Raw genomic sequence first — 16,940 nt, forward strand, 5'->3', positions numbered from 1 at the left:
TGTGAGGGCGACCCGGCTCGGGGCTGGAACGGTGCTCCGGTGGCTGAGACGGCGTTCTGGCGGCGGTGACCTGAGTGCGGGGTTCGGCCGCGGGCCAGTGGACGACGTCGTCAGCGGCTGCTTCCGCTGGACTGGAGGGCGGCAGCTCCGACCACCCCGGGCCGCGGTGTTTGAGCCGGCCCGTTCGCGGAGCTCGGTGAGCCACGGGACTGATTTTGCCATCGCCCGGTGGGGTATCGCCTCAGCGCAGAGGGAGAAGAGGAGGGAAGAGACTGCAGCCCTAAGATTTTTGCCTCCATCACAGTGAGGAGGTGCTTGGTGGACTCACTGTGGTGGATGTTAATTTGTGTTTACTGTTGTTTATTATTGTATTATTGTATGTATGACTGCAGGCACGAAATTTCGTTCAGACCGAAAGGTCTGAATGACAATAAAGGAAATTCAATTCAATTCAATCAGTACAGGATGGATGGGGGGGGGGGGGGGGGAGAGAGATCAGCGCAGGATGAATGGGGGGGGGGGGGGGGGGGTCAGTACAGTGTGGATCGGAGGGTCTGTGCAGGATGAATGGGTGTTTACTACAGGATGAATAAGGGGAAGGTGCAGGGTAAATGGAGGGTGGGTCAGTACGGGATGAATGCATGGATCAGTACAGGATGGATGGAGGAGAAGTGCAGGATGGATGGGAAAGGGGTAAGTACAGGGTGAATTGGGGTGGTGGCAGGAGAATTAATGCGAGGTGGATAGGGTGATCAGCGCAGGATGAATAGATTGGGGAGGGGGGGATGGCGTGGGGAGCACAGGGGATGTCACTGAGGACTGAATAGAGGCGGGAATGGGGATCAGTGCTGGATGTAGAGGAGGGGTCCCAGGATAAGGGGGGGGGTGGGGGGGGGGGTGGAGGGGGTGTACAAGAGAGAGAGAGAGAGAGAAGGGGGGCGAGGTGGGGAGGAAGCAAGAGCGGAACTCGCTATCAAAACATGGAGGGGACGGGGGGCGGCCGCGCGCGCATGCGCACACTCACACACACGCGCGAGACTTCGGAGGCTCAATCAAATATACTAGAGGAGCTCCTCTAGGATCTTTGGGCTCAATCTCAATCTCAACTCTGCCTGTCTCACCGGGTTAACTACAGCCCTGTCTGGACTGACGGGATACCAGCGCTGCTTTTCCGCGCTGGCCATATTTCCCGCAAGCCCAGGCAGGTTAACCTGGCGGGACAGGCAGAGTTGAGCTGGGTTTAGCGCTACTTCTCTGCGCTGGCTGTGGGCCTGGGGGTACAGCTCGTGCCTGACTCCCGACCACTCTGGCCACCCGTGGGGGGGGGGGGGGGGGTACTCGGGTGAGGACGGGACAGCGCTGGAGACCCGGCCAGGATCGATCCTGCCTGCGGGTGAGGTGCAGGTCTGTGCCACGTCTCCCTCCTCCAATCACCGCACTCTATCCTCAGTCCCACCCCCACTGCCTTGCGGAAAGCGAAGATTTTAAAATCGGGATCACAAAAACTTGGGGCGGATGTCCCCCACCTCTCAAAACATGTCCCCTCTGCCCCCCCGGGTTTTCCGTCCCTGGGAGGAAGGAAGGTCAGCGCTCCTCGAAAACATCGCCCCGCTGCCTTGGCCTTTGGGAATTCCTCCCCACCGCCTCCCTCCTCCGCCAGCCAACAGCAAGGTGCGGGGCCAAGCGGTGCAGCTCAAAGATCCTATAGCTATAGCATCTTTGGTGCAGCTGCTTCAGAAGTGTGGGAGCGAATGACGGGTCCCGCACAGCAGCCGCGACAGCGGCTCAATCTCCCCCTCCTCCTGCTTGCAAACCCGCTAACGGCTATAACCGCTTTAAAAAAAAAAACCCCCCCGCACGCCGAGGCCTCCTCCTCTCTCCCTCCTCCCGGCCTCGGCGTGCAGGAGGGTTTGTTTTGAAAGTGCGCAGTTAGCGGGTTTGCAGGCAGCGGCCCTTATCAGGGCGGGAGAAGGAGGAGATGGAGCCGCTGTCGCTGTTCGGGGGCCGTCATTCGCTTCGACCCTTTGTCACCCCGCATCTAGTATCTTTCCCACGCAATACAGCCGTCACCGCCGACACAAAACGTCGCGTTCATTTTCTCCAGAGATGCTGCCGGACCCGCGGAGTTACTCCAGTTCTTTGGAGTAACTGGTTGCCAAGCCGGGCAAAATGACTCGGTGTTTAGATTGCCCAGCGGCACTTTGAGTGGTCAATGGCACCCGGGCAACCGTTAATTTCGAGCCCTGTGAATGTGTTGGCTCAAAGGGCCAAATGGCCTACTCCTGCACCTATTTTCCATGTTTCTATGAAAAGAGCTGGGCATAAGGTTATAATTGTGCTGAGGTAGAGAGGTATGCTGCTGCCAATCGCCCACAGTACCTCACACTGAACAAATCCTTGCAACAAAGCTTACTAAGTTGCATTCTCAATTAAAACCACATTTCAAAGCAACTTGTTTTACAATCAAGAGTGAATACAATAAAACCCACAATTATTATTGCAGATTTAATCATTTCCAGGATATTTCCAAGTTTCAAGAGGTTCCTGTCTCACTAAAAAGTATGCCATTATTTCCATAACATCATAAAATATATATCAATAATATATGATATAGGACAAGTGTCCTTGGCCACTTGCTCTAAACATGCAACCCAATAATGACTATTCATTGTATTTCATTCATGAAATGTTATTCTATTGTTGTAGATTAACTGAAATGGAACTGAATTTTAGAAGCTACAATTACGTAAATAACTAAGGATGAATTTCCACTCTATTACATGTCAACTTCTTTTTAATTTGCCTGAATTTACCAAGAATTAAAAACAACCGATCAGAAATTAATCTGCATCACCCATGAACAGAGGATTTGGAAGACACCAAGGAAATCTAACGATATGATCAGTTCACCAACAATCCGGTGATACAGTGGCGCAGGGTAGCACAGTGGCACAGCTGGTGGAGATTACTGCCTAAAAGCGCCAGAGATCCCGGTTCGATCCTGACCTCAGGTGCTGTTCTGTGTGGAGTTTGCACGTTCTCCCTGTGACTGCATAGGGTTTCTCCCCGATACTCCGGTTTCCTCACACATCCCAAAGATATGTGTACCTGTGGGTTAATTGGCCTCTGTAAATTGCCCCTGGTATGTAGGGAATGGATGAGAAAACGGGATAACATAGAACCAGTGTGAACGACTCTTCGATGGTCAATGTGGACATGATGGGTGAAAGGACTTGTTTTCATGCTGTTTCTCTAAATTAAAAATTAAACTAAAATAAATCAAAAATGGCAGCGCTGGGCAAAACATTTTATTATTGCCCATTAAACAAAATACACAAGGCATTCCACAATAAACAAATACCGTTAAATGAAAGACAAACAATAACCTTGTGAAGTAGTAAATGGCTTCCACTCTAGAACAGATACATCTGTGCATTTGTGATATTAAACCAATGCGGACTTAAGTGAAGGAGAGTTTTCCTATTTTCTCACCAATATTTATATCTCAGTTATGATTATAGAAGGTTACCTGATAACCAAAGGTAGACACAAAAAGCTGGAGTAATTTAGCGGGTCAGGCAGCACCTCTGGAGAAAAGGAATAGGTGATGATTCGGAAGAAGGATCTCGACCCGAAACATCACCTATTCCTTTTCTCCAGAGATGCTGCCTGACACGCTGAATTTCTCCAGGTTTTTGTGCCTATCTTCAGTGTTGTGTACAAAAGCTTGTCTGACAAGTTTCACACAGGAAATATTTGTTTGGAAAAGTGCACAATTTAAATCTTATTAATTTCGCCCAGAGATCCAAAGATAACTCACATACTTACTCTGGTGCACACTGATCCAGTTTTTTGAAAAGTTCTTGCTTAACAGTAACATTTTCCACAATAGCTTCCACGACCAGGTCTGTGTTTCGGACCGCAGAAGCTGGATCTGTACTGGTACTGATTTTCTGAAGAGTCTGCTGAACAAATTCTGCACCTGCCTATTGTGGGAAGAGAGCAGAAATGAACAGTGGAGCACAGTATTCCTTCTCATATGTTCATTAATCTGCAAACTTACAATAGAGCACTGCAAATGAATTATTAATAAATAAGCTATTAATTTACACCATTCTGACAAGCTGTGTGCAAAAGCTTCTTGGTATGCATTGATTCTTGTTGGAGAATGAAATGGTTGCTCCCACACCATGATTATTTATAGAAACATAGAAAATAGGTGCAGGAGTAGGCCATTCGAGCCTGCACCGCCATTCAATATGATCATGGTTGATCATCCAACTCAGTATCCTGTACCTGCCTTCTCTCCATACCCCCTGATCCCTTTAGCCACAAGGGCCACATCTAACTCCCTCTTAAATATAGCCAATGAACTGGCCTCAACTACCTTCTGTGGCAGAGAATTCCAGAGATTCACCACTCTCTGTGTGAAAAATGTTTTTCTCATCTCGGTCCTAAAAGATTTCCCCCTAATCCTTAAACTGTGGCCCCTTGTTCTGGACTTCCCCAACGTCGGGAACAATCTTCCTGCATCTAGCCTGTCCAACCCCTTAAGAATTTTGTACGTTTCTATAAGATCCCCCCTCAATCTTCTAAATTCAAGCGTGTACAAGGCGAGTCTATCCAGTCTTTCTTCATATGAAAGTCCTGACATCCCAGGAATCAGTCTGGTGAACCTTCTCTGTACTCCCTCTATGGCAAGAATGTCTTTCCTCAGATAATTAATTATGCATGATCACTGATGTTTCTAGAATTTTAAAAAGCACAGAGTCTGATAATTTACAACCATTACAGATTTTAAATGTGGAAACTAATTTCACAATTTGTGAGTATTTTCTTATTTGGTAATTCCACCCAGAATTGTTATGATGATGTATTGGTGGGGCAGTTCAACCTACATGAACACAACTCACCAGCATTGAAACTAGCTGTTCAGAAGGGCCTGAAATGGAGGAAAGGAACGGTGCCAGTGAGCTGGCAAGTGGCTTACATCTCGTGCCCTTGGAGGCACTCTGGGTGTCCCCAGGTCGCCTGTGGGGTACAGAAGCTGAGCAATAGGCACGATGTGAGGGATGGCGGATTCACGGATCGACGTGTCTGTATCAAGGTGTTGGCACGAATCAACGGAGGAGGACATTGACAAAATCATCTGGTCAGGCCGACCCCTGCAAACCTAACTCAGTGCCACCACCAGGATAAAGGGCCTATATGACCAAGTTAAAACTCTAACATATTTACCAACCCCTCTGAACCTGAAGGGTATAAGATGGCGCCAGAAACATGGCAACTCTAGTCTTCTGCCTCAGTGCAATCTACTCTTCCTATACATTTGTACTTAAATATGATTGTGCCTATGCATAGTAAGGTTTTAACTGAAGTGGACGCAAAAAAAAAAATTTGACCATACCTAGGAACATGTGACAATAAATTACCATCGAACCACTGAATGATGAAAGTGCTATCCTGGAGTCAATTTTCCTGGTACATGATTACATAGCATGGCCACATTCCAGAAGCAAACAAGAAACATTGAAAGAACACATGCCATATTTTAAATAAAGATAAAGGGATATTAATCCAAAAGTAAGAAATATATTTGAGAAAGCCATTCCTGAAAGCACCATTAATCACATTATCAGGTAAATATAAAGGCCACCGTAGTGCTGAGGTCAGTCAGCACATCAATAACGAAATGGAACCAATCTGTTTAGAGACTCATTGCATGCTCTCCTGTTAAATAATGAAGCAAGAAAATTTAATTCTGAACATTTTTATCACAGGCTTTTTTTTTTTCCTGTAACAGCTTCAACAGAAACAAAGAGACTTATAATGTTTAACATTCAATTAAACAGACTTGTAGTCTTGGTCTACAGAGACACATCTGAATGTCTACAAACAGCTTCTGTTCCAATTTAGCTGCGGTTGTTAAAAAAAACGGGGTTAAATTGCAATCTACAGCAGAAGTTTTAAACTTTAATTATGTCTGTTCCAAAAGGCCTGATTTGTTGAAACTTCAAGCTTTGAAGTTTTAGATCAAAAGAAAAAATTTGGTCCAATATGTAGGCGAGACAGTCACAGCCATTACCACTCAATTCCACACATGGAGCATGTAATAAGGTCTCTTAACAGACCTTCATAAAATGGAATCTGATTTATGATTAACTTAATACATTTGTATCCCAGAAAATGTGCCACAGTTGGATGTAAATTCACATCCATAAATTTCAACACAGCAAGATCCTAATTTTGCTCATACATTGAGGGACACAGAGGCAAAGGGAAACAGATCAAGCTGTTTAGTCATTTGTTTCTGCATTGTAAAGGATCTTGGCAATAGTTCATTTAATGCCCACATCTCAAACTTCTCTTTAGCTCCCAAGATTTTATTCACTTCCTTCTAGATGGGAGCCATTTTCCACATATCCATAGTGACCTCCTTGCTCCTAAATTCAAATCCTCTCTCAATGAAGGCCAACATGTCATTAGCATTCTTCACTGCCTGCTGTACCTGCATGCTCACTTTGGTGACCGATGAACAAGCACACCCAGGTCTCGTTGCACCTTCCCTTTTCCTAATCTGACACCATTCAGATAATAATCTGCCTTCCTGTTCTTGCCACCAAAGTGGACAACCTCACATTTATCTACATTATACTGCATCTGCCATGCATTTGCCCACTCACCCAACCTATCCAAGTCACCCTGCAACCTAAACTTGTTCGAGTGTATTGGCACATCATCCTCCTGTCGTAAAGCATTCTATAAAACAATATATTTTATTGAAATCCTCTTTTTAACTCTTGACTTGGCATCAGTATGTTTCACCTCTGAAATGCCAAGAAACATTTATCTAAAATAAAAAGTGGTATAAAACATACGCTTCACTTGACACAAATCAATTCCATAACACAGATATTGGCATCAAAGATACTAGATCTTTGATTGGCACTGACAATTGTTTTTTTGGATTACAATGGTTGATTAGATGGAAGTTGCCAATACATATTTAGTGCAGTAGCTGCACAAAATACTTTCCAATCGTGACATATTGGACCAATATGTTGTCATATTAATTCACATATGCTCAGAAATCTGCTAACCAGTGTAAAGAACAGGAAAACAAAATCACAATCAAATTATTTGGTGTGCAATGCAAGGGAATTAGGATATGGGATCAGCAGAATCCAGCTCTATTTTTCAAGGATTATTGTGGTACATAACCTAAATGGGCAGCCAATGAATTGTTGTGCAGTTATACAGAATGGAAACAGGCCCTTCGGCACAACTCGTCCATGCCGATCAAGATGCCCCATCTAAACAAATCCCATTTACCTGAACTTGGCACATATCCTTCCATACCTTTCCCATCCATGAGAGAGGGTAGACACAAAATGCTGGAGCAACTCAGTGAGTCAGGCAGCATCTCTGGAGAGAAGGAACGGGTGACGCTTCGGGTCGAGACCATTCTTCAGCTGAAGACAGGTCTCGACCTGAAGCGTCACCCGTTCCTTCTCACCAGAGATGCTGCCTGACCCGCTGAGTGCTCCAGCATTTTGTGTCTATCTTCGATTTAAACCAGCATCTGCAGTTCTTTACCATCCATAAGAGATTTGTGATACTCAATCTCCCACCTACAAAAGCAACGCTGACTATCACTAATCAAGCTCTGTATATCCAGTGTGATGTGGGCAGATTTGGTAGACTTTACCTGGAGAGAGGATAAAATAAAATAATATGTACCTAGCCCAGTGCATTAACTGGGCTAGGGTTGGGCTGTCGTTTGCAGCCAAATTGCACACCAACATATAACATCACGTAATGCAGATGAAGGGCTTAACTTTGGAGTGACATCGTGAAGGAAGTTACAAGAAGGAATAAAACTTCACGAGAAATTTAAAATATAGTCGCAGTTGTGGGTTTCTGTCACCAGAGGTATCTCAATACCAATTTAAAATTAGAAACTTTACATTGTCTTAGATTAGTGGCTTCTAATGATCAGCATTCCACAGTAGAGTGGAACAAGTAGAATTTAGTTAAACAATTTGCTTGGTGAATATGTGAAGACTTTCATTGAAATGGCAATTGGCAATATATATATTAAAAAGTAATGAATTCCTATACACGTAACAAGATCATAACTGTCAAAGCATCACCTCAGGCTTATCTATAAACTTCTTCTTGCTTATACGCCCAACGCTGTCTCCGATTTTCTTCAATGATTTCTTTAAGATATCTTCAGCCTGATCCACCAGAATTACCGAGTGCCCTGTTGCAGCAGCTACCTAGTAGAAGTAGAAACATCAATCCATCAATGACATGGTAGCCCAATTTAGTGACCCTCAAGGTATGTTTTACTTCAATGTTACTAAGAATTTACCAACTGGAAATGAAAATGTGATATAAATGAAAATGTGATCTTAAAGGGGTAGGACCATTCCATTTATGGGTTTAGGGCCCTTCCAGGATTGTATGATTAGCAATAGCCCAGAAGTACCAAGTTGCCTAGTTATCGGGGTTTAATTCTGCTCGAGATGTTGCCAATACAAATTATATGGGATTATTTGTGATAACATCATCAATGTGAATTAACCTAATTTCAGTATCAAAATATAAACAAGCAATTTGAAAGAATATTAAAAGAACCAAATGTTGAGCTGTAACACCCATCATCATCTCAAATGTTCATTTCTTTTCCCTCTATTATAGGTAACAGAAAGAGTTAAAAGAAACATGAATAGAATAATTCCAACGTTAATGGACCAGGACTGTGACGAAAGATGAGAAATGACTACGTTCCCCAGGAGCACCATCGACACAAGACTAATGGCTGTCATTTATACATACGCCCCAAGTTTGATTCTAAATGGTTTTGGTTTAGGTTTATTATTGTCCTGTACTGAGATATAGTGATACACTTTATTTTGCATGCTGTCAAATCAGATCAGATAACACTTTACATTCGTCAAATTCAAGTACAGTAGGTAGAGCGAGGGAAGATAGAGTGTAGAATATAGTTCTCAGCATTGTAGTGCTGTTCCATGGACAAACTCCATTGCCCACAACTGGGTAGAGGTGAATCAGATACTACTGTGGCTTATGGAAAGACTTTTCAGAAGCCTGATAAAAGAGGGGAAGAAGCTGTTATGAGTATGGTGGTGCGCGCTTTCAAGCTTCTGTACCCGTTGCCTGACAGCAGCATGGAGCAGAAGGAATGATGTGAGTGGTTCAAGTCTTTCATTATGCTGGGTGCTTTTCCGAGGCAGCTAAATGGAACTAAATATGCAAGTGTAATTACAGTAAATACAATTTGTAGCCAATCCTCATGCATGCATTTAGCCTGGGCAGCTAAGGATAAATATTTACTCTGTTGCCTTGCAAGGACCAAACATAATAGTGGACTAAATATTATAAAATTTGATCAAAAAGAAAATATTACAATTGCTCTAAAATTTAAAAAAGCAAAATAAAAAAAAGGAAATACTCCGGTGTTCAAGCTAAATGAACGGTGTGAGGAAAACAGAGTTAATGTCTGGTTCAAACTCTGATGGAAGGACTTTGACCTGAAATATTAACTTTGTTTTTCTCGCCAACAATGAGGTCTGACGCTGAATATTACGACAGAAGATCCAGAAGATCAAACAAACTGATGCGAAAATGTAATTGATTCAACAAAAAATGAATTTAAAACATTTTAGTAAAACAATGCTCAAGGAGTTTAAATGTTTGCTATAATATATTAACTAACAAGAGACTTTAGGGGATCGGGGTTGAAGAGGTAAGTAAGTAAACTTTTCTCACTCTTCCCTTTCCTGATATTCCATTTGTAGTCTTGGAATCAGAAGGTTTATGGGTTCAATTTTCACTCTAGGGTTTGTTCACATAATCTGAGCTAAAATATTAAAGTACTGTAGCTTATGGAAAGACTTTTCAGAAGCCTGATAAAAGAGGGGAAGAAGCTGTTATGAGTCTGATGGTACAAGGAAACAATACACTATTTTGCTTTCTGTCCTTTAATTAAGATAAAAACTGAGAAATAGTACATCTTATCTGTGGACAAAGCAAACTCCATGATACTGGATAAGATGTTCTCCAATGTTAGAGTTAATCATTCCTCCTTTAACCAATACTATCATAAAGCTGAACAATAGCGGTGATATGCTACCAGGCAAATGCAAAGCCTTTTATCCCTTTAGCACATATCCAGCACTTCCACATTGTGAAATGAAGATGAAGCAGTCAGATAGTCAAAGTTATAAAGAACATACATAACACGAGTTCAAGTTGAATAATAAGAAACAACAGTATTTTACACACTAAAGTAAACACGTCACACTTTAGTCAGCCTTCTGCAGAAAGTATGCTCTTCGTTTCTGGTTATTTAATTATTAACTGAAAACGTTCCGATCTGGAAATAAAAGTTAAAACTCCATTATATACATATTTTTAAATGAAGTCTTGGCAACTTACATACAAGATTCTAAAAAGTTAAACTTGGCTAAAAAAATTAAACCCAACTTTTTGTAAGTCAAGAAAACAATGACTTTTAATAAAGAGCACAACTGAAAGATCATCCAGAGGATATAATCCGGAGTCAACATGTTGGACGACGAGAGAGGCCAACAGCGAGCTACACGTCGTCTGATGCACGAGCGAACAAACTATACCACCACAAATTCTATAAAGTACGCTGAGCCACCAATTAGTTCTGGAATCTTTGGCAAATGAAGCATTCTTTCTTCATCTATAACATAGAAGACATTTTCACTAGAAAATAAACTTTGTGTTGTGTTCTTTAAAAAAAAATTGAATTGGGCTATGGGATGACAAGGAATTAAGGATTACAAACCAAGGTGATTAAATTCATACGAGGATATGTCACTGTTTTGCATTGAACATGATCTTCAATTGTCTGAAAGTGCTTTAAACCTAATGATACTTTTATAGTTAAGCTTGAATAATTATTCTAGTACCATAGAGGAAAGACAAATATAAGGTAGTCACATCAGATACTTAATGGAAGATCGACGTAAAGTGCTGGTGTAACTCAGCGGATCAGGCAGCATCTCTGGAGAAAAAGGATAGGTGGCATTTCTGTGGACAAAGCAAACTCCACGACACTGGACAAGATGTTCTCCAAGACCAAGACTTTGAGGAAGGGTTCAAATCCGAAATGCCACCCATCCTTTTTCTCCAGAGATGCTGCCTGACCCCAGAGTTACTCCAGCACTTTGCATCTATCTTCAGTATATACCAGCATCTGCAGTTCCTTCCAACACAGGTACTTAATGGAATCTGCTCAGATAACATCATACTTCAAATCAACAGAACCTAAAGAGGGGCTATCTGGCTAATTATCTTATACATAGACAAAGATAGGTGTAGGAGTAGGCAATTCGGCCCATCGAGCCAGCACCGACATTCAATGTGGTCATGGCTAATCATCCACAATCAGTACCCCATTCCATCCTTCTCCCCATACCCCTTGATTCCGCTAGCCCGAAGAGCTCTATCCTACTCTCTTTTGAATGCATCCAGTGAATCGGCCTCCACTGCCTTCTGAGGCAGAGAATTCCACAAATTCACAACTCTCTGCGTGAAAAAGATTTTCCTCATCTCAGTTCTGAATGGCCTACCCCTTATTCTTAAACTATGGCCCCTGGTTCTGGACTCTCCCAACATCAGGAACATGTTTCCTACATCTAGCGTGTCCAATCCCTTAATAATTTTATAAGATTCCCTCTCATCCTTCTAAATTCCAATGAATACAAGCCCAGTGGCTCCATTATTTCATCTTATGACAGTCCCTCCATGCCGGGAATTAACCCCGCGAACCTACGCTGCATTCCCACAATAGCAAGAATGACCTTCCTCAAATCTTTTGTTTCATTCCTTCGGACTAATTATGTGTAAACATGATTCCACACTTCCTTATAACAGCTACACTTCAAAAATAATTTGTTGGCAATGAATTATATTAAAACATCTCAAGTCTTAAGGATAATGAATAAATGTGGAAACAAGGAACTGCAGATGCAGATTTACACCAAAAAGACACAAAGTACTGGAGTAATTCAGCAGGTCAGGCATCAGGTCTGGGGAACATGGTTAGGTGACGTTTCGGATCGGGACCCCTCTTCAGATTGATTGTAGCTGGGGCAAGAAAGCTGGATGAGGGGACAGGCATGACAAAGCCTGGCAGTTAATAAGTTGATGCAGGAGAGGGGCAGGGGGTTGATAGCTAGATGGTTGGACAAAGGCCTGAGATGAAAAGACAAAAGATGTGAGCCAAAAGGATTGAAGAGTTGCAAATTGTGACGCTAGAGGAAGGAATGTAGATGGAAGGGGAGGGGAAATGGGAGAAATAGGTGCTGGTCCAGATGGGGCACAGGAGAAGAAGGGAGGGAAAAAGGGGGTTCGGGGCAGAAGGTGGAGAGGGAGGGTTTGTAGTTACCTAAAATTACCTATTCCTCCAGTCTGCGTGTCGTCACACTCTGGCAATTGAGGAGGCCCAGGACAGAAAGGTCAGTTTTGGAATAGGAAGAGGATTTTAAATGGTTAGCAACCTGGAGACCCAATAGGCCTTGGCGGACTGAGTGCAAGTGTTTTGTGAAATGGCCGCCTTATCTCTTAAACATCGGTGAGATCTACTGTATTTGTTGTTCAAGGTGTGGACTCTTATATATCGGCGAGACCAAACGTAGACTGGGCGATCATTTCGCTGAACACCTTCACTCAGTCCGTCTGGACCTACCTGATCTCCCGGTTGCAAAATTCCCCTTCCCACACTGACTCCCTTACTGTTCTAGGCCTCCTCCATTGTCAGAGTGAGGCCAAACGCAAATTGGAGGAGTAGCATCTCATGTTTCGCTTGGGCAGCTTACAACCCAGTGGTACCAATATTTATTTCTCCAACTTCAAGTAATCTTTGCATTCCCTCAATCTCTATCCCTCCCCCACCCAAGTCGTACCAGCATCAAAGTCGTCCAGTTGAGCATCATTGTCTGTACTCGTTCTCACCTACGCCACAGCTGACAATGGCCTGTTTCCTTTATCATCGATACTTTTTTGCATATCTTTCATTCATTTGTTCTATATTTCTCTACATCCCCGTCTATATCTGTTTCCCTTTCCCCTGACTTTCAGTCCGAAGAAGGGCCCCAAAAACGTCACCTATTTCTTTTCTCCAGAGACACTGTCTGACTGCTGAGTTACTCCAGCTTTTTCGGTCTTCGGTTTCAACCGGCATCTGCAGTTCCTCCCTACACACATCATCTAGCCATTTTGTTTAGCTGACACAAGGATTTGCAGAGGCTGGAATCTTGAGCAAATCACAGTGCTGGAGGAACTCAGAGATTCAGGCAGCATCTGTGGAAGGAATAGACAAACGTTGATTTGGATCGAATATTTCTTCAGACTGATATTTGTTTTCTGTTTAATCCCAATATTAATAGCTACGTGCCCTTCCTGGCTTTCACTGGATATGCACACAATCTGCAGTCACATACTGCCTTAGGTCAAAGGTTAAATAAACTCCATGTTTAAAATGTGGTTATTAATTAATGGACCTTCAGTGAGACTTTGAATCTTTAATTTCAAACAGGGTTGCTCAAGAGTTATACAGCATGGAAACATACTTCAGCCTAACTTTCGCATGCAAACCAAGATGCACCATCTACACCAGTTTCATTTGCCTGCATTAGACCCTAATACCTCTGAACTTTTCCTACCCATGTAAAGCTGTGCTCTCATGATGCAAGTGTTTTTATTCATTAATTAATCCATTTTAAGGAATGCAGATTCTTGGTCCTGCACTTGCAACAGTTTGGGATTTCAGCAAAGCAGACAGCAATCTGAAAACCGTGCATGAGTTTGCAAAGGAGAGTGAGGGAGAGAGGGATGAATGAGGGATAAGGCATGAGAGAGAGGGGAGAAGAGAGGGGGAGAAGAGAGAGTGGGGAGAAGAGAGAGGGGGAGAGGGAGAGGGGGGTAAGGAGAGGTGGGAGGGGAGCGGGAGAGAAGGAGAAGGAGCTGCCGCCCCCGAGTGTCAACGGTCGCCGCGCCATTACCTGGGCAATGCCAGCGCCCATCAGCCCGCCACCGATCACTGTGATGTGTTTGATGGCCAGGCTGTTGGTGGAAGACATGGAGCGCAGGAAGCGGTGAGTGAAAAACGCCATGGCGGCGAGAGGGAGCCGTGGGTGTCAGGGCCGGCGGCAGCTGCGGTGCCGATCATCGGGCGGGGGGAGGGAGGGAGGGAGGAGGCCGGGCCGGAGGGAGGGAGGGAGGGAGGAGGCCGGGCGGGGGGGGGGAGGGAGGGAGGAGGCCGGGCCGGGCCGGAGGGAGGGAGGGAGGAGGCCGGGCCGGAGGGAGGGAGGGAGGAGGCCGGAGAGAGGGAGGGAGGGAGGAGCGGAGGAAGCTGCGCTCCTGGTCAAAGATCATTGCTCCTGGTGGCTGGGGGAGGGAGGGGAGGGAGGGGAGGTGAGGCGTCTCCGTGTCAGTCGGGGCCGGGGCTTCATGTGTGTAAGAAGGAACTGCAGGCGCTAGTTTAAGACACAAAATGCTGGAGTAAGTGAGCGGGACGGGCGGCGTCTCTGGGCAGCGGCGGCGGGTTGACGTTTCGCGTCGGTTCTTCAGTCGACTGAAGACGGGTCTCCACCCGAATCACCGCCCGTCCCGCTCGGTTACTCCAGCACTTTGTGTCTTATCTTTGGTTTAAACTAGCGCCTGCATCTCCTGCTTACACACTTCATGTGTCCACTCGGCCCGGGGTGGAGCAGCGCCCTGTCCTGTCCTGTCCCGGCCGTCAGTCCCTGTGCGGGAGGCGAGGCCAGTTTATTATAGACTCGAAAATGCTGGAGTAACTCAGCGACGGGGATGGGGTTTCACACCGGGGGGGGGGGGGGGGGGGGGGGCACATAAATGACAACGGTGTGGGGTAAGATTGTGTGATTTGTGAAACAGCATTGAATACAGTATATTGAATACAGCATTGAATACAGTATATTGAATACAGTATATTGAATACAGCGTTGAATACAGCATATTGAATACAGCATTGAATACAGTATATTGAATACAGCATTGAATACAGTATATTGAATACAGCATTGAATACAGTATATTGAATACAGCATTGAATACAGTATATTGAATACAGCATTGAATACAGTATATTGAATACAGCGTTGAATACAGTATATTGAATACAGCATTGAATACAGTATATTGAATACAGCATTGAATACAGTATATTGGACACAGCATTGAATACAGTATATTGAATACAGCATTGAATACAGTATATTGAATACAGCATTGAATACAGTATATTGAATACAGCATTGAATACAGTACAGAATACGAGTACAGTATAGCCTCCAAGAATGTGGGACGAATTTTCTGCAGGGTTCCTGTATTGTTCCTCTTGTAGAAACCTGTAAAATGATTAAGGGATTGGACAGGGTAGATGCAGGAACAATGTTTCCCATATTGAATGAGTCCAGAACCAGGGGTCACACTTTAAGGGACACATGACAATAAACTCTCTTGACTTGAATAAGGGGTGGGCCATTTAGGACTGAGATGAGAAAACACTTTTTCACCCAGAGTTGTGAATCTGAAATTCTCTGCCACAGAAGGCAGTGGAGGCCAATTCACTAAATGTTTTCAAGAGTTAGATTTAGCTCATGAGAACTGGGTACTGATTTTGTATGATCACCCATGATCATATTGAATGGCGGTGCTGGCTCGAAGGGCCGAATGGCATACTCCTGCACCTATTTTCAATGTTTCTATGTACATATTTTTTTCTTTGAATAAAGTTTATTTTGACATTAAAAAAAAATAAACTCAACTCAGCTTGAGTATGTAAGACGGAACTGCAGATGCTGGTTTACACTGAAGATAAGACACAAAATGCTGGAGTAACTCAGCGGGTCAGACAGCACCCTTGGAGATAAGGAATGGGTGACGTTTCCAGTCGCGATCCTTCTTCAGACTCCCAGCTTCTTCAGAAGTTTAGTTTAGAGATACAGCGCAGAAACAGGCCAACTAGTCCACCGAGTCCGCGCCGACCAGCGACCCCCTACACTAACACTATCCTGCACACTAGGGACAATTTACCATTTTAATCAAAGGCAATTAACCTCCAAACCTGTATGACTTTGGAGGGAGGATAAGCCCGCATCTCTGGCGCTGTGAAACGGGAACGCCGCTCCGAGGAGAAGAGGTTCCAACATCAGATGATCCCTCTCCCACTGGGTTCCTTGCAGACCTTCAACACATGCGTTGGGCAGTACGTTTGAGGTTTGCCAAGTGTGTACAAGGAGGATATGTATCTCACAGACAAGCAGACGCAGAATGTTTCGAGGTTTATTATTGTAATGTGTGCTGAGGTACACTTTAGTTTATTTATTAGCACTAGTATAGTGATTATAGAATAGTATAGTGATCTAGTATAGTATAGCACTAGGTATAGTGAAAAGCTTTACTTTAGACTAGAGATATAGGGCAGAAAACTGACAATAGAGATACAGCCTGAAAACTCTAAAGTCCAGGTTCAGGAGTAGCTTCTTCCCTCCAGCCATTAGGCTATTAAACACTACAACCTCCACATATATACAAAAAAGTATAATATATGTATATATATATATGGAAATGTGGGTATGTGTCTATCTCCGCTCACTGAGCTTTTTTTCCTCGTTTATTATATTGTTTACAGTGTACTATGTTTGCATATTCTGTTGTGCTGCTGCAAGTAAGAATTTTATTGTTCTATCTGGGACATACAGTGGCTTGCAAAAGTTTTCATACCCCTTGACCTTTTCCACATTTTGTCACGTTACAACCACAAACGTAAATGTATTTTATTGGGATTTTATGTGATAGACCAACACAAAGTGGTGCATAATTGTGAAGTGGAAGGAAAATAATACATGGTT

General features: G+C 43.8%; 1 protein-coding gene across 1 annotated transcript in view; it reads right to left on the reverse strand.

The window, feature by feature from the left end:
* Nucleotides 1-14,274, reverse strand: part of hadh (hydroxyacyl-CoA dehydrogenase) — a 41,731-nt gene extending 27,457 nt beyond the window's left edge. The window contains exons 1-3 of the mRNA XM_033022113.1: nucleotides 14,067-14,274; nucleotides 8,154-8,282; nucleotides 3,829-3,986 (exon numbers count right to left, since the gene is read on the reverse strand). Coding sequence (XP_032878004.1) covers nucleotides 3,829-3,986; nucleotides 8,154-8,282; nucleotides 14,067-14,177 — 398 coding nt within the window. The 5' untranslated portion in view covers nucleotides 14,178-14,274. The remainder of the gene's footprint in view (nucleotides 1-3,828; nucleotides 3,987-8,153; nucleotides 8,283-14,066) is intronic.
* Between the last annotated feature and the right edge of the window lie 2,666 nt (nucleotides 14,275-16,940).

This window comes from Amblyraja radiata, chromosome 1 (assembly GCF_010909765.2).
Source record: "Amblyraja radiata isolate CabotCenter1 chromosome 1, sAmbRad1.1.pri, whole genome shotgun sequence".
NCBI classification, from domain to species: Eukaryota; Metazoa; Chordata; class Chondrichthyes; order Rajiformes; family Rajidae; genus Amblyraja; species Amblyraja radiata.